The sequence below is a fragment of the Pteronotus mesoamericanus genome, unplaced genomic scaffold (assembly GCF_021234165.1).
Source record: "Pteronotus mesoamericanus isolate MK-2021 breed Mesoamerican mustached bat unplaced genomic scaffold, CSHL_Meso_final contig_2, whole genome shotgun sequence".
Taxonomy (NCBI): domain Eukaryota; kingdom Metazoa; phylum Chordata; class Mammalia; order Chiroptera; family Mormoopidae; genus Pteronotus; species Pteronotus mesoamericanus.
In genome coordinates this window covers 29,816,328-29,844,098 of record NW_026555084.1, presented here as the reverse complement: position 1 = coordinate 29,844,098, position 27,771 = coordinate 29,816,328, and the positions used below count along the sequence as shown (strand labels likewise).

The 27,771-nt window shown below is 35.9% G+C and overlaps 1 protein-coding gene and 1 pseudogene across 1 annotated transcript; both read left to right on the top strand.

The window, feature by feature from the left end:
• Positions 1 to 27,670, top strand: LYRM7 (LYR motif containing 7). Its single transcript, XM_054568509.1, has 5 exons — positions 1 to 250; positions 9,034 to 9,106; positions 10,555 to 10,625; positions 13,224 to 13,305; positions 26,325 to 27,670. Exons 1-5 carry the CDS (start codon positions 233 to 235, stop codon positions 26,393 to 26,395), a joined length of 315 nt encoding a protein of 104 aa, XP_054424484.1. The 5' UTR covers positions 1 to 232; the 3' UTR covers positions 26,396 to 27,670.
• On the top strand, positions 3,947 to 6,092 carry LOC129066704 (heat shock protein HSP 90-alpha-like; annotated as a pseudogene).
• Positions 27,671 to 27,771: the final 101 nt, after the last annotated feature.

The following is a 27,771-nucleotide window of genomic DNA, read 5'->3' as shown; positions in this document are numbered from 1 at the left end:
AATTGACTTCGCCGGTTTCTCGCGGCTTTTCCAGACGTTCTGGTTCATCAAACTCCTTTCTCACGTTCCTCCGCGGAAGGCGGGGCTATGATGAAGATGCTTCCTGGTGATTGGTTGTGATGCGTTAGGAACGTAGTTACCGGAGTTGGCCCGCGCACGCCAGGCCGTGATTGGTTGCTGGAGGCGGGGCGACTAGGCCGCTGGAGAGGTAGCCGCCGCTGTGAGGAGAGACATGGGTCAGGCAGCCAAGGTGACAGGGCTTGGGGAGGTGTTGGGTGCGATGCCGACTAGGGGGTTTAAGAGCGCGGCCTGACTTGTTTTCTGGAGTCCCGTAGCTGGGGTTCAGGCCCTCCACGGAGGATGTGGCCGATGCCCCTGACGAGTGCTCGAGGGTTTGTGCAGGTGCGGAGGAGGGAGGGAGGCACCAGTGCCTCCTAGTTCTTAGCCTACCGCGGTACCGAGTGTGTTCCGTGATGCAAGACTTGAGTCCTGCCCGCGTTTCATCTCCCCGCCGAGTATTTGAGGGGCCCATTTCCCATCCTTGGGAAGCAAGTGTACTAGGGGCTAAAGGCAGCCATGCGCTCCAACCATCCCGTGAGGTCAAAGGTGTAGTCGTAAAACTGGAAGGTACACGGTTTTCTAGGAACCAAGGAAACCGAGCCCCGGTAAATTCACTTACCAAAAATAACAGCGACGCAGAACAGAGACCCGAGTGCTCTGAATGAGCTCGGGAAGCGATGGCCCCGCCGGGGTCACATTCCTGAGGACTTGGTCTCGGGACCATTTTTCATCAAACTAATGGACATTCCCGCCGGTGCACAATTCTCAGAGACGAGCCATTCTTAACCTTAAATATCAGCATGGCTGTTTGGGATTTGTCCCTGTCACTGGCTGAAACACAGGCATGGAAAGAGGAAAATCGCCCGCTAGGATATAGTGAGGAAAAGCAATGCTTATCGCCATAGCCGCTGAGCAATGCCTCATGTACTACTGCAGTTGGTGTCCTCAGGACGTTGTAATATATGTCACAGCACCAATAGAGACAGAATTGTAAAGGATTATTCATTCAAAAAACTTACTGAGTGGCCGTAATAGCTATTAGTAATACCTAATAGCCAACATTTAGCCTATATTGTCTAGGCATAGTGTATGCAACAATAAACAGGCCACCTTTGCCTTCCTACAGAAGTCTAGCAGGTCGGGAGAGTTTTAAGTAACTTAATTAGAATTGTGTTAAGTGCTTTGAGTTGAACGTACAGTGTATTTTGTGTGCATATAATTAGGATTTAACCTATCTGGAGAGATTAAAAAAAAAAAAGTGCCTGTAATAAAAGTTAAATTAGGTTGTGACCTCAAGTTTAGAAAAAAGACCATTCCAGAAAGAGGAATTAGAATATGGAAAGTCTTGAAATGGGAAATTGCTTGGAAAACTTGAATACAAATTAAAGGATTCATTCCAAAAAAGCGTTTTAGCCAGGTCTACAATGTATAGAAAACAGCTATGCTAAGCATGGAGGACTCAAAGGTAATCAAGAAGCCTTTGAGGAAGTATGGTACAAGTAAGCAGTTAACATATAGTGCAGTAAGTGTCCAATGTTGGGGATGTACTCAGGAGGAGTATATAACCCCGACTTAGAAGGAATAGGTAAGTAATGACTATCTGCAGTGAAACCTAATACAGAAATTATACCAAACACCCTTAAAATTACCTCATTATTAAAAAAAAAAAGGCTAAAAATCTGAGTAACCCATCCAAACTTGCAATAAGTACCAAAGTCAGAGTCAAACTCATCTGACTGAAGAATACATTCTCTACATATACTGCCTAAATTTGTTCAATCAGTATAAGTAAACGGGGAAGAGAAGACAACCTGTAACTTAACTTTCTGCTTTTTAATATAAGTATATTAACTCCAAGGTGATATTAGCGCTGATAACTTCAAGGCAGTAATGATAACCTCATCTTAACTTGATTATATCTACAAAGACTGTTTGCAACTAGGGTCACATTTTGCAAGTACTGGGGATTAGGACTTCAGCATGTCTTAGGAGGATACAAGTCAAACCATAACAATATGGATATACCACATTTTATTTACCCATTCATGAGTTTATGAACATTTGGGTTGTTTATATTTTTTGACACTATTACAAATAATACTAACATGGACATTCATATATAAGTTTTTATGTGAATACATGTTATTTTTCTTGGGTATATATCTAAGCATGGAATTGCTGAGTCATGTGATAACTGTTTAGCTTTTTGAGCAACTGCTAAACTGTTTTCTGAAGCAACTGCACCATTTTACATTCCTACCAACAATGTGTAAGTTCCAATATTTCCACATCCTTGCTAACATTTGTTTTTTACTATCTTTTTTACTATAGTCCTCCTAATGGAGAGAAGTAGTATCACTGAGATTTAAATTTGTATAACTCAAATGGCAAGTTATGTTCAGCATTTTTTATGGCCTTAATAGCCATTTATCTCTTGTCTCTGGAGAAATGTCTATTCAGATCCTTTGGGGGAAAAAAAGAGAGAGAAATTAAGAAAAATAAGAATCAAATCCTTTGCCTATTAATTTTTTTATTATCGAATTGTAAAAGTTATTTTTTTAAACTTTATTTTTATTGTTAACACTATTACAGATGCCTCCATTTTCCTTCCCTTTGCCCACCTCCACCCAGCCCCTGCCCCTCCTTTCCTCTGGCCATCACCACACTGTTAGTGTCTATGGGTTATGCATGTAGTTCTTTGGCTGATTCCCTTCACCTTCTTTCTTACAGTCCCTTCACCTCCCTTTGGACAGCTGTCAGTCTGTTCCCTGTATCCATGCCTCTGTTTCTGTTTTGTTTATTAGATTTCACATATAAGTGAGATCATATGGTATTTGTTTTTCTCTGACTGGCTTATTTCACTTAGCATAATGATCTCCAGGTCAATCCATGCTGTTGCAAAAGGTAAGATTTCCTTCTTTAGGGCCATGTAGTATTCCATTGCATATATGTACCAAATCTTTTTTATCCACTGATCTACTGATGGGCACTTGGGCTGTTTCCAGATCTTGGCTATTGCAAATAACACTGCTGTGAACATAGGGGTGCGTATATTATTTTCAATTGGTATTTTGGAATTTGAGGGTATATTCCCAAAAGTGGGATTGCTGGGTCAAAAGGCAGTTTCATTTTTAATTTTTTGAGGAAACTCCATACTGTTTTACACAGTAGCTGCATCAGTCTGCATTCCCACCAACAATGCACAAAGGTCCCCTCTCCTCCACAGCCTCGCCAGCACTTGTTGTTTGTTGATTTATTCATTCACGATAGCCATTCTGACAGGTGTGAGGTGTGATACCTTGTTGTGGTTTTAATTTGCATCTCTCTGATGATTGGTGATGTTGAGCTTTTTCTTATATATCTATTGGCCATCTGTACGTCCTGTTTGGAGAAGTGTCTGTTCAGATCCTTCGGCCATTTTTTTGATTGGGTTGTTTGTCTTCCATTTGTTGAATTGTGTAAGTTCTTTATATGCTTTGCACATTAACCCCTTATCAGATGTCTCACTGGCAAATATGTTCTCCTGTACAGTGGGTTCCCTTTTCATTTCATTGGTGATTTTTTGTTTTTTGTTTTGTTTTTTGCTGCATAGAAGCTTTTTAGTTTAATATAGTCCCATTTGTTTATTTTCTCCTTTGTTACTCTTGCCCTAGGAGATATAGTAGCAAAAATAACTAGCACCTTATCAGATATATGATTTGTGAATATTTTGTCCCATTCTGTGGGATGTCTTTTTCTTATAGTGTCCTTTCCCTTTCTTTTTCTGAATAAAATTTTTATAGTTTTTCTAAAGGTGAGAAGTATGTAAAGATTAAGAAATATTGGCCAGTTGGTTCTGCATCCTGGTGCTGCATTACTACAGAGCCCTCACAGTCCTTCAGCTGAGATGCCTGAGGAAACCCAGAATCACGACCAGCTGATGGAGGAGGAGGAGGTTGAGATGTTTGCCTTTCAGGCAGAAGTCGCCCAGTTGCTGTCACTGATCATCAGTATTTTCTATTTGAATAAAGATCTTTCTGAGGGAGCTTATTTCAAATTTATCAGATGCTCTGCACAAGATCAGGTATGAAATCTTGACAGATTCCTGTTAATTGGACTCTGGGAAAGAGCAACACCTTAATCTCATTTCAAACAAACAGGACCAAATCCTCACTGTTGTGGATACTGGAATTGGAATGACCAAGGCCAATTTGATCAATAACCATGATAATATTGCTAAGTCTGGGACCAAAGTGTTCATGGAAGTTTTGCAGGCTGGTGCAGATATCTCTCTGATTGGCCAATTTGGTGTTAGATTGGCCTATTTGGTTGCTGAAAAAATGACTGTGATCACAAAACATAATGATGATGAACAGCATGTGTGGCAGACTTCTGCAGGAGGATTGTTCACAGTTCTGATTGACACAGGGGAACCCATGGGTCATAGAACAAAGGTTATCCTGCATCTGAAAGAAGGCCAGCCTGAGTACTTGGAGGAGAGAAAGATAAAGGAGATGATGAAAAAACATTCTCAATTTATTGGCTACCCCATTAATCTTTTTGTGGAGAAAGAATGTGATAAAGAAGTCAGTGATGATGATACTGAAGAAAAGGAAGAGAAAGAAAAAGAAGCTCAATGACAAACCTGAAATTGAAGATGTTGGTTATGACAAAGAGGAAGAAGAAAAGAAGGATGGTGACAACAAGAAGAAGAAGAGCACAGAGAAGTACAGTGATCAAGAAAAACTGAACAAACCAAAGACAGTTTAGACAAGAAGTCCTGACAACATTACTGATGAAGAATACAGGGAATTCTACAAAAGCTTGACTACTGACTAGGAGGCTTACTTGACAGTGAAGCATTTTTCAGTTGAAAGATAATTGGAATTTGGAGGCCCTCTTTTTGTTCCAAGATATGCTCCCTTTGACCTATTTGCAAACAGGAAAACAGAATTTAAGTTTTACTTCCACAATGTTTTCATAATGGATAACTGAGGAGCTAATCCTTGAATATCTGAGATTCATTAGAGCTGTGGTGGATTCTTAGGATATCCCTTTAAATATTTCCCAGGAGATGCTGCAACAAAACAACATTTTGAAAGTTATCAGAAAGAATTTGGTCATAAATGCTTAGAACTCTTTACTGAACTGGCGGAAGAGAAAGAGAACTACAAAAAAATTTATGAGCAATTCTCTAAAAATATTAAGCTTGGAATACATGAAGACTCAAAATCAGGAGAAGCTTTCAGAGCTGTAAATATACTGTACCTCTTCTTCTGATGATGGGATGGTTTCCCTAAAATACTATTGCACAAGAAGGAAGGACAACCAGAAACACACCTTTTACATCACAGGTGAGACCAGGAAACTAACTTTGGCCTTCATAGAACATCTTCAGAAGCATGGTCTAGAAGTTATTTGTATGATCAAGTCTATTGATGAGTACTTCGTCCAGCAACTGAAGGAATTTGAGGGGAAAGCTTCAGTGTCAGTCACCAAAGAGGGCTTGGAACTTCCAGAAGATGAAGAGAAAAACAAATAGGAAGAGGAGGAAAAAACCCACAAGTTTGAAAACCTCTGCAAAATCATGGATATCTTGGAGAAAAAAAGTAGAAACGGTGGTCATGTTAAACTGGTGACATCACCATGCTGCATTGTCACAAGCATCTATGGCTGGACTGCAAACATGGAAAGAATCATGAAGGCTAAAGCCCTGAGAAACAACAATGGGTTACATGGCAGCAAAAAAACACCTGGAGACAAACCCAGACCATTGCATCACCAAGACCTGAAGGCAGAGGGCAGAGGCTGACGAGAATGACAAGCTGTGAAGGACCTGGTCATGCTACACTGTGAGATGGCGTTCCTGTCGTCTGGCTTCAGTCTGAAAAATCCCCCAGACACATGCTAACGGGATATACAGGATGATCAAACTTGGTCTAGGTATTGATGAAGATGACCCCACTGCTGATGACAACAATGCTGCTGTAACTGAAGAGATGCTGCCCCTCAAAGGAGATGGTGACATGTCATATACAGAGGAAGTAGACTAAGCTCACCTGAAGAATAACTTGTACATGTATTCAATACTTTACCTTCATTCCCTCTGGTAATATATTTTCAAGGATTTTTTTCTTTATTTTTAATTAACATTTAAAAATCTATATGGCATGACAGTAACTACTAAAAGAAAAGAAAATATTTCTTTCTACTTCTAAGTGTATGATACTGTGATACTTTAGGCACTAAAGCAGAACTAGTTTTGTTTTTTTTCTTTCTTGTTTCATGTTGGCTGCTTTTAACAGAATTATGTTGTTTGTTGCAAGATGTGTATAACCTAATGTTAGTTAGCTTTGTGGTTTAAAGTGTTTAGTTCTCAAGCTGATTCCATAGTAGACCAAATCTTTTGTCACTGAAGTGTTCTGAGATATGCATGTTTAAAATAACTTTCATCACCTAGGATCTACTTTTTAAATCTTCTATCCCCTCTAGATATCAACTGTATGTATGGCCTCTAGAAATTAGTATGCTAAGCTGAACCAACTCGATGGGAGTAACTATCTGTAAGGCTTGTTTTCCAAAGAAAAGTATTGTTTAAAGTAGCAAAATTATAAGCCTACTTAGGCATGTTCTAAAGCCTTTTAGAAGTAACTCAGAGCAAGTTTTGTGAATGGAAATGTAGTGCTCAAGTCACATTCTGCTTTAAAAAGGTTGTGACAAATACAGATAAATTAAAAAGGAAAAAAGAAATAGTGTTACAGAAATACCAGTAGGTGTCTACTTCCTTCTACATCTAATTCCTTCTCCCTGGAATAAGAGCTTTTAATCATTTTAGCTATTTGTTGTGATATTTATCTCTATGTTTCTAAAATGTTTAAACTGCTATTTATTTATTTTTCTCTTTGGAGATATTTTTCTTGACTTTTAACTATGGAGGTTGAGGACTAAGATTCCCCTTATACCTTATTCCTCTCAATATACAAGTTATGGTTAATCGGTCTCGTCTCTGATATTATTTGACTATATAAAACTTATCCACACCCCAGCTCTTTAATATAAATATAATTACATTGTCTTTAATTTCTAATTCTTAGTTTTTCTTGAAATTAATAACTGTCTTGTTTTTATTATTAGTTAGTGTCCTACATATCCCCAAACGGAACAAAACCAAAAGTCTACCATTTTTATTTCTTCCCTAGTAACATCTTTTCTGGAACAGTTCAGCCTTTTCCTGACGAGTTGCTTTTTTGGCTGGTTGCACAAATGCTGACCTATATTTGTTCTTTACTATCATCTCTGCCTCTCTGGTATTGGATCACCTGTCTACCTGATTCTTATGCTTTTTTCTTTTGTGGTTCATCCCTTGTTTTGGTGGAACACATTTGGTGTTCTAAGAAAAGGTATATGGCATATAAGAGACTTTGTATTCCTGAAAATCCCTATTTGCCCTTGTACAATAAGTGATAATTTGTCTATGTAGGGTATTCTAAACTGGACGTTTTCTTTTCAAAACTTGCAGATAATACACTATTGTCTTCTCACAGTGATGCTATTTAGAAGTCAGGTACCATTCTACTTTTCTACCGTTTATATGTGAACTGTTTTTTCTCTCAGAGTTTTCTTTTTAATAGCATTGTGCTGAACTTACGGACGATGAGCTGTGGTATAGGTTTTGTGTTGGGCACTTGGTGGAGCCCTTTCAATCTAGTAGCTCATGTATCTTACTTGGTGAAATTTTGATTTATTCCTCTTTTTAATTTCTGTTTTCTCTGTTCTCTGTTGTTGGAGCCATCTAGCCCACTCCCTTAATTTTCTTATGTTTTCTCTCCTCAATTTCTCTCCCAATTTTTATTCTACTTTCTGGACAGTTTTTCTCTACTTAATCTTTGCTCTCACTCATTTGATATCCAAGAGCTTTTGGGAGTTTTCTGATTGTTCTTTTTTAATTTAACTTTTTTGTTGTTTTTGTTATTCCATGTTTGCAGTAATTTAGGAGTTAATTGTTTTTGTTTTGTTTAGTTTTTATGTTTTCTGCTCATTTCCTGTTTCTGTTTTGGTGTCTGTCTTTGAAGTGACAGGTTTTCTAAAATACTTAAAACAGTGCCTAGCACACAGGATATTCTCAGTAAACGTTAGATATCACTATCTGGTGAATAGCCTGGAGGAAAGAAGAGAAGGGTGGCAGAGTGACAAATCTCTTTAAGTCATCTAAGAAAGAGATGGGGAGCATCTGATCTTAAATAGTTCGGAAGTATGGTGAATGTACAAAAAATTAGACATCCTAGCATTTTTCACATGAAGAGTAAGGTAGATTTAAAGTTGACCTTGAGATTTTTGGCTTGAGAAATTCTGTGTCTTCTGTAACTGAAATTGGGAAGACAGGAGAAACAGCTATATTGGAGGAATAATATTGAGGACCTTTTTGGACTTGAGAAGTATGAGGTGGCCTCAGCCACTGTCGGTCTCCTACCAAAGTGCCAGGCTCTTTTCTCTCCATTTTTTAGCACAGTCGTAGAATCTCAGCATTTTACTTATCTTTCGAGAAATCACAGTAGAACTTGCCTAAGTTACCTGAAATATCTTCCTTCTGGGCTCTCTTAAGGTATAATAAGATCATGACTTTGTGTTTATGTGTATCTCACTTTAAGAACAGATGAAGGCCTCACCATGTTAAGAAAAATGATAACAATACATACCAGACTGGTCAAGTTGTTTACCTTAGCAGACTGGTTTTCGCAGGGGGATTATTAACTTTTTAATTATCCTTGAATTGTTTTGTTTCAAAAAACTTTGTATATTTTTGTAAATAAAGTTTTTTTTTTTTATTTAAGGATAAATAATGTAAAGGCATTTTGGCAAACTCTGGTTTTAATCAGCTACTTTGAAAAATAGTCCAAGAAACAAACAGAAAAGAAATACTGTTTATATTTTGTAATTATGTTAAATGTGACTTTTTTTTTTCTTTTGAGGTCTGAGTTCTAATTTCCTTGATAGGTTTTACAGCTTTTTAAAACATTGCACAGGACCAGACAACAAGTTTTTAAAAATGATACCAGAGCATTAGAAGGTAAGTTTATTTTATTCCCTTTGGAACAGGTCCATTCTTAAGATGGCTGCCAATATATCCAAGAGACCTTGTATACAGTCAAAACTCATCTTAGGGAATGACCTCTACTATCTCTTCTCTAATGTTGTTTTGTGTTATAAAGATTAGTTTACATTACACTTTCCTGAAGAGTGTATCTTTAAGGAAAATTAAAATCACTTCTGTATTTTATAATCAAATTTTTATGCTCTCTACTACCAGAAACTACCATATTGTTAATGCCTTGTGTCATTCTAGAAGTGACAGTAGCTATGAAAGAGAATTCAGAATCTATCCCAAACAATTCCAAATTCATTATTTCACTGTTCTATGTGGTTTCTATCTTACCTGAGAGTCAGAGCTCTAAAGCTTAGGTTCTTTGTCGGTCATGTCCAGTTTCAATTCTCATACATTTCTAAACCTCTTTAACCTACGTAAAGTGTCCCCACTGTCCCTAGGAATTCAAGCTTTTATAATTCACCAAAAACAATTTCTTGACTATTAAAGTATATGCCTTATATTGTACTTTACACAACTTCCTCATTTAATTCTTATAACAGCCCAATGATGTAGTTGCTATTATAATTTCTATTTTTTTCAGATAAGAAACTAACAAAATGTGAAAGGAATTGCCCTACATTGTACTTAGTAAGAGAGAGAACTAGTATTCAGCCTATGCAGTCTTACTCCAAAGCCCAAACTTCTAACCACCTTACATATTGAAATTATGAAGCATAGAAGGAAGGTTTTATGACTATTCTCCATCAAAAGAGCGTATTTTTGTTACTTTAAATGTTTTTAGGTAAAATAATTGTAAGAACAGCTAACATTGTATGTTCACTAACCACTTTACCCGGATCATTCCATTAAATGCTCACAGCAATACAGTAAGACAGTTTGTCGTATTAAACTAAATTATGCTGCCGTAATGTTGCGAAAGTCTCAGTGGTATACATGAACAAAAGTGTTATTTATCACTCACTTTACATGTCAGCCAAGGCTCTAAAGACTGCTATATCTTTATTTCAATTTGTGTATGTATGTGTGGTTTAATGTGCTTGTATGTATTGAGTTTGCCATCTTAAAAAACATTTTAATTTAAATCCTTAGATTTATAGGAACAAAACATTGGATTTATTAGAATATAATAGCTAGAGGTACACAAATGAAATTGGAAGTAAAAAGCAGGAAACAAAAGTATTAGAGTGGTAAATGTTTATATTAGGTTTAATAACAAATTTGCCAGCCTGTCAGAAGCTCTCCAAGAGACTTCTTTAATAAATTTCTGTTTTGTATACTTTGTTTTACATGGGGCAAAACTATTTCCTCTGCTAGAGAAGTAGTCATTCGTAATGAATAACATGTAAATTATTGGGACAGGATGTAAATTAGAAAAGCAAATAACTGTATATATATTTTTCTTTCTGTAGCAGCCAGAATAAAGATAAATGAAGAATTCAAAAGTAATAAAAGTGAAACTTCTCCTAAGAAAATAGAAGAGGTACAGTAATCTTTTCAATTACAATAAAACTCTTATAAATTGTATCAGCAGCTAGAGGAAATGATGAAAATAGAGAGGTTATATGAAATGAAAACCCTGATATTTAAAGCAACTGTGTGTAACCTTAACTTGTTTGGCATGGCTCACTTCCTCTGGGTCATCTGCCTACACTCATATGACAGCGAGTTGCATGGTGAAAAGAACATGAATGTTGCCGTGGTCAAAACAAGAGCAGCTGAATCAACCTAGGCACCCACAGAAATGCTATCTTCACTCAAGGCAAGTGACTGAAACTAAGGAGAAGGAGTGCTGTGGTAACTCAGAACTACAGAGGGAACATCTCATTGAACTCAACTCGACAGATTTTTTAAAAAATTCCTGTTGGCAGTAGAAGTTAACCAGCCACAGTTTATTACCTACGCTTGGTTTGCCTTCTATATTTGCATTTTAGTTGCTTGTTCTAGTTGAAGACAGTCTACTGACATTAGTCTGTGAGTTCCCTAGTACTCCCAATACATATTCATTGCAAAAAGTACACAATGATTTATTTTCTGTATAAAACCATGCTGTGTATATATACACTGTCTCAGTCTTGAGCTTTCCAAGTATCCCTGTATCTAACCTTGTATAAAATAGGGAGAAAAAACCCATAGGAAGAAAATGAAAAATGGACAATTCCAAGAACTGGTTTGATAAAAAAAATGTACAAATTAGAGAAATGTTTGCATATTTAATAAAATTTCAGCATATTAAAAATTTTTTCATAAATATGTGTTTATATTTCAAAAATGGCATTTTTTGAAGTAGTAAATATCTATAACAGTCAAGCTAATGATAAAAATGACATAGCTAAAGTATTTCCCTATAAGATAAAGAAAAAAGGGAAAGATTTCTCTTAAGCATATGACAGCACAAACAGGGACTATGTAATGACATAGACCATCCGTCCTCAAGCTTTTTGTTCTCAAGACCCCTTTATCTTCTTAAAAATTGAGGACCCTAAAAAGTGCTGTTTATATGTCATACCTATCAATATTTACCATATTAGAATTTAAAACTGAGAAATTTTAAAAATATATATTGACTATATCACTTAAAAACAAGTGTATTATATGTTAACAAATACATTGTTTATGAAAAATAACTATATCTTCAAAATACTTTAGTGAGAAGAGTGACATGCTTTACATTTTTGCAAATATCATTCACGTCTGGCTTAGAAGTCAGCTAAATTTTATCTGCTTCCTCATTCAATGCGTTTTTTAGATTGAAGTATTTGAAGAAAATTCAGCCTCACACAGATAAGTAATTGTAAAGGTGTAGGAGTACATAACAGTCTTTTCAAATAATGGTGAACATTCTTTGATAGTATATGTCAATAAGTGATCGATTTCCTTAAAGATTAGTTGCAACGTGGAACTCTGTTCCTATTAGACCAATGGATGTATATATCCATTTTGGCGGTTGGGGGTGGGGGGCTCCAGGGTTCATACACACCATGTCCTGTCCATTCCCTCTTGTCTCCCCTAATCCCTTGTTCCTCATCTGACCTTGTTCCCAGCCTTAGACCTAGGACTCCACTTGGTTTAGCACCTGCAGTGGGTGAGGAGATCCCTTTGTTCCCCCTTTCTCTCCCCTGCTGATCCCCTTCTCAGTCTGTCAGGATGGGAGGCTTTGGGCCCCTGCAGCCTTCTCCATGTCAGTTAGTGGCAGCTCCCTCCTTTTGACTCTCAGACCAAAAACCCAAGTGCTCCCTTTCTTGTCAATACTTTAAAAGGCAGAGTGAGCCTCTTTTTTAAAGACATACTCTGTCTCTCCTCCGCTCACAACCTCCATGACTCCTCATCCCATTCAAAGCAAAATCTAAAGTCCTTACCTACCATGACCTGTAAGACTATCATCTGACCCCTGTTAACTTCCCGCCTCACTTAACTCATTTTCAAGAAAAAGTCTACCAAATAGCCAAACCTGAATAATCATAGTTTGCCTGCCTGTCAGTGGTTTATTCAAATGCAAATGGTATTTCATAGAGAAAGTTCTACTTCTCACAAGTCAAACAATGCAAAAGGCTCTAGTATTATGAAAATAATTTTGATGTCATGGGTCCCCTGAAAGGGTCTCAAGGTCCTCCAAGGTGACCACACGATTGAGAATTTCTGTTCTAGTCCAGTTCTTCATTTTGTGAATGACGAGGTCTGAAACTTCAGAGTAGGTTATTAACCCCAAGCCATGAATTAATGACGGAACCAGAGTTGGAATCCAAGTATTGTGACTCCTCACCCAACACTTTCTAGTTCTCAGAACATCCAACTCTATAAAAGAAAGATTCACACCCCCCCCCCAAAAAAAAACAGAACTGTATTTTAAACACACTGTAAAATATAATTACAACAAAAAAATGCTCTAAGTCTGTTTTGGAAAAGTTAAAAGTTTACACCTATCTGAGCTTTCTGTATACTTGCAATGGTTACAAAAAGTTAAGGGCAGGATTACCTAAAAAAATTGTAGTAAACCTGTAGTTTTCAAAAATAGTACATTCATATGAACCTTGAAAAAACACTTGAAGGATTTATTTTATGTGTTTGGTTTTCTTAACAGCTAATAAAAATAGGTTCCGATGTGGAATTGTTACTCAGAACGTCTGTTATACAAGGTATTCACACAGACCATAATACACTGAGTAAGTAAAATTAAAGAAAAATATTTTCTGATTGCAGTGTGTTTTAAAATATTGAGCAATTAACGGTGCTTTTAATGCTAATCAGTAAAACAGCTTGATTTTGCCAGGCAATGCAGTATATGTTATATTGTATCTACTATTGTAAGGCTATCATTTAAAAATGCTGAATTATGAAACTTTGTTTTACCAGATTTTATTCTTTCTCTTTTTTAATTTATTTTTTCTCTTTAACCTTCACTACTGGTTGTATTACAAAACTGCAGTTACAAAGACAGTATGACTATTTTTATTATATTTATTTGGGGTTATTAATATTTCTAGTATCATTTATCACTGACCTAGATTAAATCATTCCTTAGATTTAAAGAAAAGATTACTTTTTCTTTACTTTTTATTCTATGATTAGAGTTATTTTAATTCAGAAAAACTGGGATTATAGAAAATAAAAATAGAATAGAGGATCCTTCATCATAGCTCAAGACTCCTGGTGGGGCTTTGGCAGAATCTCATTTCACATTATATTTTATTTTTATTCCCTAAAGTTTCTTTGGGGACAACAATAACAATGAAAAAGATGGCATTAGCATTTTTGAAAGGCTTTTTTTCACATTTAAAGTAAGTGATTGAAGTATAACATGCAAATAGGAAAGTGTCCAGTTTGTAGCTGTATAATCCAGAGAATTTTCACTAAGTGAAATATGCATGCAACCAACATCCACATCAAGGTATATAACACACTACCAGTATCCCAGAAGCCCCCTCATGACCTTATGTCCCTCCTATATACTCCCTCCCCACAAGCATAACCACTGTCCTGACTTTTAGCACTGTCAATTTTTAACTTAATAAAGTGTTTTGACTTTATATAAATGGCATGATACATGATTACTGTTTTTGTCTGACTTCTTTCTCTCAACATTACATTTGTGAAAATCATCTATATTGTTTTGCATAGCAACGTTTCTTTGAATATTGTTTGACTATACCAAATTTATTCATTCTACTATTGTTCATTTGGGTTGTTCCTAATTTTGGATTATAATAAGTAATGATTCTGTGAGCATTCTTCTATGTGCCTTTTGGTTTAAAAAACATATGTACATGTGCATATATACTGCAGATATATAATGCATTTTCTTGTGTATATATACATTTAGCAGTGAATTTTCCAGGTCAAAGGGACTGTGTGTTTATTTAGCTTTAAGTAGATACTGCTAACTAGCTTTCCAAAATGCTTAGACTGATTTACACTTCCAGCAGCGGTGTCTCAGAGCTCCAGTTGCTTTATATCCTCACCAGCACTTGGTATTGTGTGTCTCTTTTTTATTTTATTTATTTTTTTATTGTTCCGTGTGTCTCTTTAATTTTAGTCTTTCTGGGGGTTGTATAATGGTATCACATTGTGATTTTAATTTGCATTTCTCTGGTAAGTAATGAAGTATTAGTACCTTTTCAGTTGTTTAATGGCCAGCTGTTTAATGAAGTGGCTGTTCAAGTCTTTTGCCCATTTTTCTTAGCAATTATCTACATTTTTACTATTGATTTGAAAGAATTCTTTATATGTTCTGAGTACACATTCATTGTTGGATTAATTCCAACAATGTTCATTGTTGGATATATGAATGACAGGAATCTTCTACTTTGTGGCTTGCTTTTTCATTTTTATCTTTGATGAGTTCTTAATTTTAATATAGTCCAGTTTACGCATATTTTTCCTTTAGTTTAGTAAGTCCTCAATGGCACCAATAGGTTCTGCAGCTTTTAGTGAAGTGACATATAATGAAACCAGTTTTTCTGTAGGCTAATTGATATAAATAAGAGTTAAATTCCTAAGGCATCTTACCATCATTGCATTGATACAAGGTTGAACACAGTGGCATTACTGCAGGACCTGTTGTACTTTTGAGTCCTGTTTAAAAAGTATTAGAGCAAGGTCATGAAGAGATTTTCCTGTTTTCTTCCAAAAGCTTTATTGTTTGATCTTTCCATTTGGTTGTTTATATCAACTAGAGTTGATTTTTGTATGTGGTGTGAGGTGGGGTCAGGATTTACTTTTTACATGTGAATGGTCAGTTGATCCAGCATTTATTGAAAACAGCACTCTCTCTCCACTGCATTGCCGGGTCACCTTTGTCATAAAGTCTAATAACTATGTATGTGTGTACATCTGTTTCTGGACTTCATAATATCATCAATTAGTTTGTTTTTCTGTTCTTGCATCATATACCATAATGTCTTGATTTACTGTAGCCTTATAATAAATCATGATATCTAGTGAACTAAGTCCTATATGGCTTTTAAGGTTATTTTTAGTTCATGAGGACTTATCAGAAATTATTAGGTCTGAGTTATAAGGGCAGTAAACATAAGTAATCCTAAATTGAAAATGTGGTCATTAGCTTTAATTGCCTTCCTTAGAGCTCTGTGTAGTATAGCCAACATTTTATACAGGTGATCACAAGTAAATATTATTTTTGTTATATGAATAAAAATGTAAGTTATTTTAAATAATTAAATTTGATATCCATGTTTCAAATACCTGGTTTTAAATAGGACAGTGTTGGTTTAAATTTCTTTTTATCTCTTGATTTTCTGTATAACTTAATTTTCCCCCAGGATTGAAAATTTTGACTCTGATGTATTAGTTTATAATACTTTATTGCTTTAATAATGACCTTATTCTTTCTATTAAGATATAAATGGGTCTCTTTTTCCTATAACAAATTTAATTCTTTAATCTCTGTTTTTAGAAGTTACTTTAAGCATAATTCCTACACATACTTTAGCAGTGTTCATACTGGCATACATAACTGAGAGGAATTAAAATGCTCCTTCTTAGCTATAAAATAGAGCATTGTGATTGTGTGCTTCTAGAAAATACCACATCATATCCCAATGTGAAAAAAATAATTGAAAATGAAATTCCATCTGCAAGAGCAATCACCTTGTACGCAAAAACCCTGAATCCATCTTTCTTTTCCTTCTCTTCCAAATAATATTCACCATGGAAATTAAGTATTGACTCCCAGAGAGAACTCTTTATCCTAAATAATTTCTTGGTGTTTTTTCCTTAAAAAATCACTTTCCTTATTCTTGTAGATAATTTCAACATTCTTTATTAAAGACATAAGAATTTTACCACTTGGGAAAACTTATTTTTAAAATCATTTCATAATTGGGGAACATATTTTTCTTTCCAAATACTCCCTACTTTTCTGTATTTTGGGGGTTATGATATAAGGTGCCTGAATAATAATTTTTGATTCATACCATTCTCATCATTGGTGCAGCCTAACCTTTTTAGGTATTCTATAGAAAAATAACAACTATGACTTAGAAAAATACCAAAATTAACTCATTGTTCTATACTTGCTTTCTCATTGATTTTTGACAGTTGTCAAAGACGTTTTTATTTTTTATTGAATTTACTGGGCTGACATTGGTTAATAAAATTATATAGGATTCAGGGGTACAATTCTGTACAATATATCATCTGTATATTGTATTGTGTGTTCCCCATTCCAAGTCAAGTTTCCTTCCATCACCATTTATCCTCCCCTTACCTTCTCCTTCCTCTCCCCACCCCCATTCCCCTCTGGTAATCACCATACTATTGTCTGTCTGTGAGGTTTTGTTGTGGTTTTTGCTTAATCCCTTCATCTTTTTCACCCAGCTCCCTACCTCCTCCCTTCTGACAGCTGCCAGTCAGTTCTCTGTACCTACGAGCTTGTTTCTATTTTGTTAAGTTTGTTTTGTTAATTAGATGCCACATAGAAGTGAAATCATATGGTGTTCAAAGCCTTTTTTCTTAATACGGACGTTGATCAGCTGGTTTCATTGTTGGCCTTTATCAAACATACATTCTATAGACAGTAACCAAGTTTATGAATAAAGATGGTACCAGGAAAACCTGGGACTTCTGGTGGCTATATATTAATAGTACTTTAGTACTTAACTTTTGAATAGCGTTATCCACATTTTTTAACTTTCTCTGTGGCATATATGTAAGACAAACAAAATAGGGATGTGCTTCTGAACATGTGTGATACATTAAAAAAATTGAAGCTCTTAGGAGCTATTCTTTATTTCAGATACGGTTTTAAACTTACATCCTTTGGTTTTTATAGTCTTTGCCTAAAACTCTCTTAAGGTTTGTATTCTACAGCATTAATGTGAGTCAACATTTATTGAATATCTGTTGCGCTAAGCAGTGAGAATAGAACAATGGACTAGACTGATTTGGTTCCTGTCCTTGTGGAAGTTAGAGTACTATGTAGAAGACAGACAACTAAGTGTTCAGACACAGTCTTTTGGGTGCCATGATAAGGTAGGCAGTGTTGTGGAGGGATAGAATAGAACTCCAAATCCAAAACTTGGTGGGTCAAGAACAGGCTTTTCAAAGAAAACAATTTTGTGTTCAAGTTTTCTAATTTGAACTTATATATATTTGTGTGCTCGATATATTTAGAGATGTCTTCTGTAACTGCAGAGTTAAGTATTTTAATGTCTTATAAATTATATCCTAGATGCCTCTTTGATTGCTATGCTGTTATAAACCATGCCATCAATAAATTCTGAAAAATTGAGATAAAATCGACATTTAATATTGTATTAATTTTAGGTGTACATAATGATTTTATATATGTGTATATGGCAAAACGATTACCACAATAAGTGTTTAGTTACTATCCATGATCATACTGTTACTTTTATTATGTGTGATGAGAACTTATAAGAGTTACTCTCTAAGAATCTTTCAAATATGCAATACAGTATTGTTAACTATAGTCACCAGTGCTGTATGTTACATTCCCAGGGCTTATTTATCTTATAACTAGAAGTTTGCATCTTTTGACGACCCTCACCCATTTTATCCATCCACATATATCCTCTGCCTTGGCAGCCACCAATCTCTTCTTTATATTTATGTGCTCAGTTATTGTTTTGTTTTGTTTTTAGATTCCACATATAAGTGAGATTATATAATATTTGTCTTTCTCTGGCTTATTTCACTTAGCAAAATATCCTCAAGGTCCACACAGATTTCTTTCTTTTTTATGACTGAATAATATTCCATTTTGTGTATATGTGCATGTGCACATAAAATACACAGCATTTTCTTTATTTAATTTTTGATGGACACTTAGGTTGTTTCCATGTGTTGGCTGTTATAAATAATGCTGCTGCAGTGACTATGGGAGTGCAAATATTTTTTCGAGATAGTTATTTCATTTTTTTTGGATAAATACCCAAAAAATGAAATTGCTAGATCATATGGTAGTTCTATTTTATTTTTTGAGGAAACTCTATACTGTTTTCCATAGTGCCTTCACCAATTTACATTCCCACCAGTGGTTACCTAAGGGTTTCCTTTTTCCACATCCTGGCAAATACTTGTTATTTCTTGTCTTTTTTTCTTATCTTTTTGATAATACCCACACTGACAGGTATGAAGTGATATGGTTTTGATTTGCATTTCCTTCATGATTAGTTATGTTAAGCACCTTTTCATGTACCTAGTAGCTATCTGTATGTCTTCCTTGAAAAAATGTCTTCAGATTCTTTGCCCATTTTTATGTAAGATTGTTTTGTTTTCTTTTGTTTTGCTATTGAGTTGATCTGAATTCTTTATATATGAGGCCTGTCCATAAAGTATCCAGCAATGTTATATGAAATATAGAGGTATTTATTGAAGAAAATACAAGAAACATTATACATAGGACAATGACACCTCAGCTCCCTTCAAAGTAGGCACCTTGGGACCTCACACAGTTCTCCCAGTGTCTCTTCCACTGTTTGAAACACTCTGCAAAATCCTTTGTTGGAATCACCATCAACTGCCCCTTTCTATTTTCCTGAATTTCATTGACGGTCTGAAATCTCTTCCTTTTCAAAGGTGACTTTAGTTTTGAGAACTAAAGCCAGAAATCGCAGGGTGCCAAATTTGGGCTTTAGGGGGTTAGGGTTAGTCACCTGGGCAATTTGATGTTTCACAAAAAAACTCTGCATGAGGTGGGATGCATAAGTGGGAGCATTGTTGCGATGAAGCTGCCAATCACCAGTTGCCCCTAGCTGTGGCTATTTTCATATTATCGCATCTCTCAACCCACGAAGAACATTGAGACAGTACTCCTTATTAATTTTTTGGCCTGGAGGAATGTACTTGTGATGAACAACACCTTCCCGTTCAAAAAACACAGTTTAACATGGTCTTGATCTTGCTGCAACTCTGCCACACCTTCTTTGGGCATGGAGAACCAGGTGTCTTCCATTGGGATGACTGGGCCTTCATTTCTGGATCATAGCCGTAGACCCCGCAATTCATCTCTGGTTATGACCTTGAGGAAATCTAGTTCATTAGTAGTGGGTTTGAATCAAGTCATTAGCAACTGCAGCACCATGGTCTTTCTGCTCTGGTAGCAGAAGCTGTGGAATGAATTTTGCCATACGTGTTTCATGCCAAGATCCTGCATCAAAATCTGGAATCCCCAGATGAGCTAGTTTTCGCACTGTCAGTCACCAGTCTTTGTTGATTGCAGCCCATACGCATTCAACATTCTCAGGGGTTCTGCTTGTTGCAGGCCTTCCAGTTTTTGGTGGAGTCTTTAGAACTTTCTGTGTATAATGTCATGTCATCTACAAATAGAGACAGTTTTACTTCTCCTGTCCTATTTGGACGACTTTTAGTTCTTGTCTAATTGCTCTGGCTAGGACTTCCAGTACTATGTTGAATAGATGTAGTGAGAGTGGGCATCTTGCCTTGTTTCTGGTCTTAAAGGAAAAGCTTTCACTTTCTCACCATTGAGTATAATCCTAGCTTGGGCTTGTCATATATGGCCTTTATTATGTTGAGGTATGTTCCTTTTATACCCAGTTGGTTGAGAGTTTTTATCGTAAATGGATTTAAATTTTGTCAGATGTTCTTTCTGCATCTATTGAGTTGATCCAATGATTTTTATCCTTCATTGTGTTAATGTGGTGTACCACATTGATTGATATGTGGATGTTGAACCATCCTTGCATTCCTGGAGTAAATCCAACTTGATTATGGTGTGTGTTTCTTTTAATGTATTGTTGAATTTGGTTTGCTAATATTTTTTTGAGAACACTTTACATCTATGGTCATCGTGGAATTGGCCTATAATTTTCTTTTTAATACATTTTATGCATTTGTTTATATATTTACAACATAATTTATTTTTATTTTTTCAATTTTTTTATTGTTCTATTATAGTTGTCTCAGTTATCCTGATTAATCCCTCATTGCTTCCCCTGCCCTGCCCACCACCTCCACCTGCCCCCTCCACAGTCAGTCCCCACCCTGTTGTCCATGGCCATGGGTCATTTACAAGGAAAATTACATTCCTTGTAATTTTCTTTTATAGTAGCGTACTTGCCTGGTTTTAATATCAGTATGACACTGGCCATGTAAAATGAGTTTGGAAGTGTTCCCTCATGTTTGTTTTTATTTATTTACTTACTTATTTACTTATTCAAAACCTTGAACTAAATTTTGATTTGGGGCCATAATTGAGTTTAAGGCTTTTTAACTTTAAGAAATTACTTTTTAAACTTTACTTCTAAGTTGCAGTTTATATTCAGTATTATTTTATATTAGTTTCAGATGTGCAGTGTAGTGGTCAGATAATTACATACTTCACAAAGTGATCCCCCAGTATTTCAAGTACCCATTTGGCACCATACATAGTTGTTACAATATTATTGATTATACTCCCTATGCTGTACTTTACATCCTATGACTTTTTTGTAATTACCAATTTGTACTTAATCCCTTCACCTTTTTCACCTCGTCCCCCAGTTCCCTCTGCCAACCATCAATTTGCTCTCTGTATCTATGAGTCTGTTTCTATTTTTTTGTTCATTTATTTTATTCTTTGTATTCCACAGTTAGTGAAATCACATGGTATTTGTCTTTCTCTGACAGACTTATTTCACTTAGCACAATACCCTATAGGTCCATCCATGTTGCCTCAGTTCCTTGTCAAGATCTGGCAACTTAAATAAATTAATATTGTTACGGTACTTTGATATATAATATATAGAGCAAAGTCAGGGGTTTTATAATCCATAAAACAAACTTACAGTGAAAAATAGTATATTGCATATATATATATAACTGATTTATTTGTCCTAATTAAAGCATTAGCAATTAATGAATACAGAAAAATTCAATTGTAGGGTATCTTTTGATTCCAAAGATTACCTAATAAGATGAGTTGTATGAAGGGATGAAGTAGTGAAGTTTGGCAGGCTTTCTGATTATTTACCACTCTTTGAATGTCCTTGCTTTGTCTAAGGGAGGAGTTCTAAATCCCCAGGATAGAACCTAGAAAATTCAGTTCCTCAGTTTCCTGTGCAGCTCAAACATGAGTGTTTGACATGGGTACAGCACACTTACCCATATTCAGAAATGAACTTGAAAAAAGAGGCTTGGCACAGAATCTGTTTTGCTGGCAGGAAGAGCATGCAGAGTCAAGTGACTGACCCAATGTGGCATTGGTGTGGCGGCAGGAGCAGATGTCGTAAGGAGTGTCTGAAGTGTGCCATCGTGTGCTCCATGGGGGTAGAAATGGGAGTTTCTTCTCATGCCCCATAGTCAGCAGTGGTTTTTATCATCAGGCCAGTTCTGTGGCATGGCTTTGGACATTGTTCCTAGTAGCTTAGCTGCAAGCCTGCCTAATTTTTAACCCCTCACAACAATTCCATGTGTTACACCAACTACCCATTAATAAGTGCTCTGTGCGTCATCTGTCCGAGTCAACTTCTGTTACTTTTAACTAAGAACAATAGAAGTTACTACCACAAGTGTGTGAAAATTACACAACCCAAAATGTGAATTTAGTTGAATCGAAGGCGCAGGGATAGGGGAATGGGGTATGACTGTCATAGGCCTGACCATTACAAGCTTCAAGCTGATGGCCCTTGTCATGTAGCGGTGAAATGTAAGGTAAGTCTCTCCCCCTGTTTCTTGGAACACGGACCAAGTACTGGCTGAGACTACTGCAGTAGGGGAAATAATCAGAATGTCAGTGTGTGCTGATTATTTCTTCCTGCTTTCAGCAAAATATTGAATCAAGAGGATGAATGCAGATTAAGCTAGTTGGTCTGCAAAGAAGAGATAGAAGGAAGTTTTCCTTTGCCAGGCTGCACTCTCCTGTCCACATTCTGATGTCTAACTGATTGAGAATCCTATAATTTAGAGCAGCGATTTTCTGCCCATGTGCAGCAAGAATTTTTAAAACATGCAAAACCTGACTATTTAGTCGGGCACTGACCTCTTTTCCCTTAGATTGTCAAATAAAAAACTGACAAGAGACAACACAACCATAGCTGTCCATGTGAATGAATCAAAGTTATACCTATATTTTTTGTCAGGTTGGCAAAAAATATATTTTTTGTTGTGCTGCATACTTTTCGTAATTAGTTTATGTGTTGCATGAGATGAAAAAGGTTGAAAATCACTGATTTACAGCATTGAAAATGTCAATTTCTCCTATCCACTAAAACTAAAGCCAAAACAAGAAGGGGGCTTCTGGGCTCAAACATGAAATAAGATCGATGCCCTAAGCCTTCTCATTTGCCAAACAAAGATCAGATGCAGGATGCACCTACTCAGTGGAGCCTATAGTTTTTCATTACTTCAAGTGTCCATTAGATTGACTGTGGGAGCAGGGGTTCCCTAGGCAGAGGAAGACAAAGAGGGAAAAATTGGCACAACTGTAATAGCATAACAATAAAAAGAAGGGGAAGGAAGAAGTGTCCATTAGCTCTGGCTGGACATCTCAGTGGATTAGAGTGTCATCCTGATATGCCAAGGTTACAGGTTCAGCCTCTGATCAGGGCCCATACAAGAATCAACCAATGAATACATTAGTAAGTGGAACAACAAATCAATCAATTTCTCTCTCTCTCTCTCTCTCTCAAATGAATTAAAAAAAAAAAAAAAAGAACAAGTGTCCCTTAGCTAGGGTTAGTGGATAGGCAGAACAGAGGCTATTAGCAAAGAATGAACATGTTCATGCTTAGAAGCTGTGTCAAGATGTTTGTGTCTGGCTACTTGTATATGACAATGCCTGAGAAAAAACAGATTTAAAGTTTATAAAGTTTTTGAATGAATTGTGTTTCCAAGAAACCCCAAGCCTGGCTATCGCTGTTCAACTTTCAAGCCTGTCCTTGTGCCCTTGAATGCATATCAACAGGAAGTGGACTCTGAAAGCTTCAGAGACTCAAAAAAGGGCATCTTCCCCAATATCCCTACCTCCAGATAAGGAGGATCCCCCAGAGGGCAGAACCAGGAGCTCTGGAGGACAGTGGACAAGAGAGGGTCTTTGGGTCTCCCAGAAAACAGGGTGAGTAGCTGCCAGGTTGGCTGACTACAGAATGTATTGCTTTGCCAGGAGTGAGCCTTGCTCCTCCTGTCCACCAGGATTTAGGATTTGCCATGTGTTTCCCTTCCCAGGCCTTTGTTGCTGGATCCAGTTCTTTACTGTGGTCTAATAGATGGCTGCCATGTTGCCACAGCTGGACCTAAGGGAAAAGCGAGCACATCAGCCAGAGATCCTTGCTTTGAATCTGGTTGAGCCAGGCCTTAGGGGTCGGTAGCAAATGGGTATATTCGATAGACAGGAAGAGGGGCACATGTTCATGTGTAGCTAAAAGAGAGGGCTGCTTGTGCCACTCCAGTGTTCACTCTCTTTTTATTAACTGAAATATTGTGTTCAGGGTTTAGTGTGCCAAGCCAAAACAAAAAGTGATTTCACAGACAAGACACCTTTCTGGTCATTGTAAGCAGCTGTGTAGTAGGTGTTACTTCCAGGAAGGGGATTGTTTTCCTATCAAAAAGGCCTAGGCCAAACTATCACTCTCCTTTTGCCCCTTTTCCTTCTCTCTTCCTGTCTGGAATGCAAATGTGATGCGACAGCAACAATGAAGACAAAACCATGCGTGAAGGAGAGCAGAACAGGAAGAACAAAGTCTGGGTCCTGAGTGTGTTAAGCATCAGCAGTAGCCTCGGACTACTTACTCTGTATTTCTTGATATGTGACAAAATGAAATCTCTTACTCATTTAAACCCTCATTTGTTGGACTTTTGGTTAGTCAGTCTGTCTTTTCTACTAGATTGTGAACTCTCTGAAGCTGAAGCGACTTTTTTTTTTGAGGCAAAGAAAAACATTGACATGTAATGTTATATTAGTTTCAGGTATACAATATATTGATTTGATATTTATATATATTATGAAATGTTCACCACAATAAGTCTAGGTTTAGTCCCTCTACAAAGTTACTATTTTTTTCTTAGAATAAGGACCTCTAAGACCTATTCTCTTAGCATCTTTTAATGTGCAACGTGTATTATGAACTATAGTCACCATGTCCTACTGAAGAGGCTAATATTCACCTCCCAATCTTTATTTTTTCATGTAATGTCCAGCATAAAATAGGCACATATATGTTTGATAAGTGGAACAATGTACTGCCTTTTTTAATAAGTTAAAACCTAAACTATAATCTGGTGAAATCTCCAAAGATTTTGTGAAGTAGTTGAGATACAAACAATGGTTAAATAATAGTTATTTAACTGGTTTTTATTTTAGTAAATCAGATATACCATCTGGGTAATAAGAGCATTATTTTTAGTCAGATGAGTTATTTGTTTGACAAGTGAGAATTTCTATGCCCTTCTAAATTGAATTCGTTTTAGTGATGTCTTTTTAAAAACTTTTTTGAAATGATTCAAATTTACAGGAAAGAATCAAGAAATGTTGAAGGATATGGGAATTTCTTTTACCCAGATTCCACAAAGGCTGACATTTTACATTTGCTTCATCAGCCTTTCTCATTTTTTTTTTCCTGAACTTTCTTGCGGATAATGCTCTTTGCCTGCAAATGAGCATTTAAAAAAAAATCATGGTAGCCCACTTGGATTTACATCTGGAGAAATACTTTAGGGTGTATTTCTTAAAAATACTTCAGTGTGTGTTTCCTAAGTTTACAAAGACTTTTTTTTGTTTTTACTGTAACCACAGTATAACTATCAAAATTGAGATAGTAACATAGATACAGTTCTGTTATTCAAATTTTTCCATTTGTCCTAACTGTACTTTATAGCAGCAGAAAAGAGAATTTTCCTCTGGTCTACTTCCTAACTGCGGATTATACAAATGGCATGTAGTCATTACGTTTTTTTAGTCTTTCCTAATCTGGAGGAGTTCCTCAGTCTTTCTAAATCTTTCATGATCACATTGTTTTTGAAGAATTTAGGCAAGTTCAGAGAATGTGGTGTGAACATTTTTTTGAACTTGACAGTTCACCTGACTTCAGCTTTTTTGGAGTTAAAAAGGAGAAATCATGTATCTTCTCAAAATTTTATATCTTAAGAGCTTTACTCAATTGACTCCAGCATGTCTTGCATAGAAATCAGTATTTATTGTTGTGTCGTTGTTTATGTTTCTCAACTGGGCACTCATAGCCTTGTGACCAGGATAGCTCTCCACAGCACAGACTATCCCACACATCCCTGGCTCCTGCCCCCTAAATTCCAGCAGCATTCTTCAGTTGGTGTGACCACTCAAAATACCCCCACTTGAGAACCACTGTTCTGTAAAATTTGGAAACTTTAAATTAAGAAAGCAGTCTTTCTTTTTATAGTAAGTAATATAAAAACATTTTCCAATTGATGGTTTTAATTATCAGTAATCTGTAATCAGACAGCTGATAATATTCTTTAGCTGAATTCTGTTCATTTATTTAATTAGTTATATTTAATGAATAAGTGATAAAGGGTTTAGCTGGTCATACATGTTTTTATATACTCTGAAATGAGAATCCTACTGTCTACACGTAAAATCAAAGACTCCACCTTAGGTGTTAACTGAAATAAAATATCTCTGGAAGATTTGCCTAAAACTCTATATGTGTTGTTGTGAATTTTAGGGCAAATGAATGTATTTACTTTAATTTTAAAAATGTTAATTATTCCCTTTCTGTTTTTCTTTCAGAACTGGTCCCTAGGAAAGATCTCCTTATAGATAATGTGCCATATTGTGATGCACCAACTCAGAAGCAATGAATTTTCTAGGATAAAATCAAGTGTTTAATTTTTAATTTTAAAATGTATAACTGTGACAAAAGCCCTGGAAATGCAGATATTCTGAACTGGCATGTTGAAAATAAGTGAAATAAAGTATAGTTTTATAATTAAATCTCACATTAAAAGGACATTGCTGAAAACTGCAGGCCGTAGCTAAGTACCTTCTAAAGAACATTAGATAAGACATTTCATTCTCATTGGAAAATCACACTTTATAAAGTGAAATAAATACTTGGGGAGGTATATCATATTTTACTTCTCTTTGACTTTGATGAGTATTTTGGTCTTACCATAATTGAGAATGCAGTGTTTTAACAAGTCGATGGGTTTTCCTCCCATGTGAAATGAAACCATTAGATTAAAATTATTAGATTAAATCGATGGTTCGTCCCAAACACATTAAATTGTTTGAAATATCACAGTGTGTGCCAGCTCTCCAGAGAAGGTAGCCTTTGTTTCCTAAAGCACTGAGATGATTTTTGTAGCTAACAAATAATACAGTTTCTTTTTATATAGAGAGAGTATCTCTTTGTTCCTACAAAGACAACTTTCTAATCAGTTTTCTGAAGATAGATGATAAAATCTATCAAAATCACCCAGAATCACTGTGGAATAAAGAAATCCTAATTTTTAAAAGAAATAGTGGCCCTTAGTCAAACTATATAATATAACTTTAGTAGAATGAGCTGTACTTAGACCACACTAGACTTTACTGTGAAAATGAAATATATTGGCTGCATCCTCTTCATTTAAATCAATAAAACTTAAATGGCCTCTGTTCTGCCACATGTCCCATCCCTGAAGAGACTGGAAGTATTGCAAAGCAGCTTGGCATTCTGCCATCTAATGGTAGGAACTGTAAGATTGTATTTAATATTCTTGTTTCTCTTTTATAAGTATCTTTACCATTCTTTTTCTCTCAATGAACAGTATGTTTTTTCCCATTTTCTAATCAGTTCTCCCATTCAGTGATGATGACACAGGGTTTTTAGTTTTTATAAGAATCTCAATGCATTGTTTTTTTGCAAAACATATTGGTATATCCATTCTGGGTATCAAATTTCATACTTAAAAATAATTTTAGGAGATCAAAACATTATCAAGATTATTTAAATGTAGTACATTTAACATTGAACCAGACACTACGCTTAATGCTTCCTAATATTTTCAAACAGATTAGTTAGTAGTTTATGAAATTGATTATATGTCAAAAGATTTGATATATAACTTTTCACCTCCCTTATATATTTCATCTTATGCATATGGAAATTATACATACATAAAAATTAAATGTATATGCATTTCTGTATACTAATGCTGTGTTGGTTATTTGTGATGCAAACGTGTTCTTCCAG

Bases quoted from the DNA above. Each gene is read 5' to 3' on its own strand.
- LYRM7 (XM_054568509.1), top strand. The intron at 9,107-10,554 runs GTAAGTTTATTT...TTCTTTCTGTAG, and splicing joins TGATACCAGAGCATTAGAAG to CAGCCAGAATAAAGATAAAT. The intron at 10,626-13,223 runs GTACAGTAATCT...TTTTCTTAACAG, and splicing joins CTCCTAAGAAAATAGAAGAG to CTAATAAAAATAGGTTCCGA.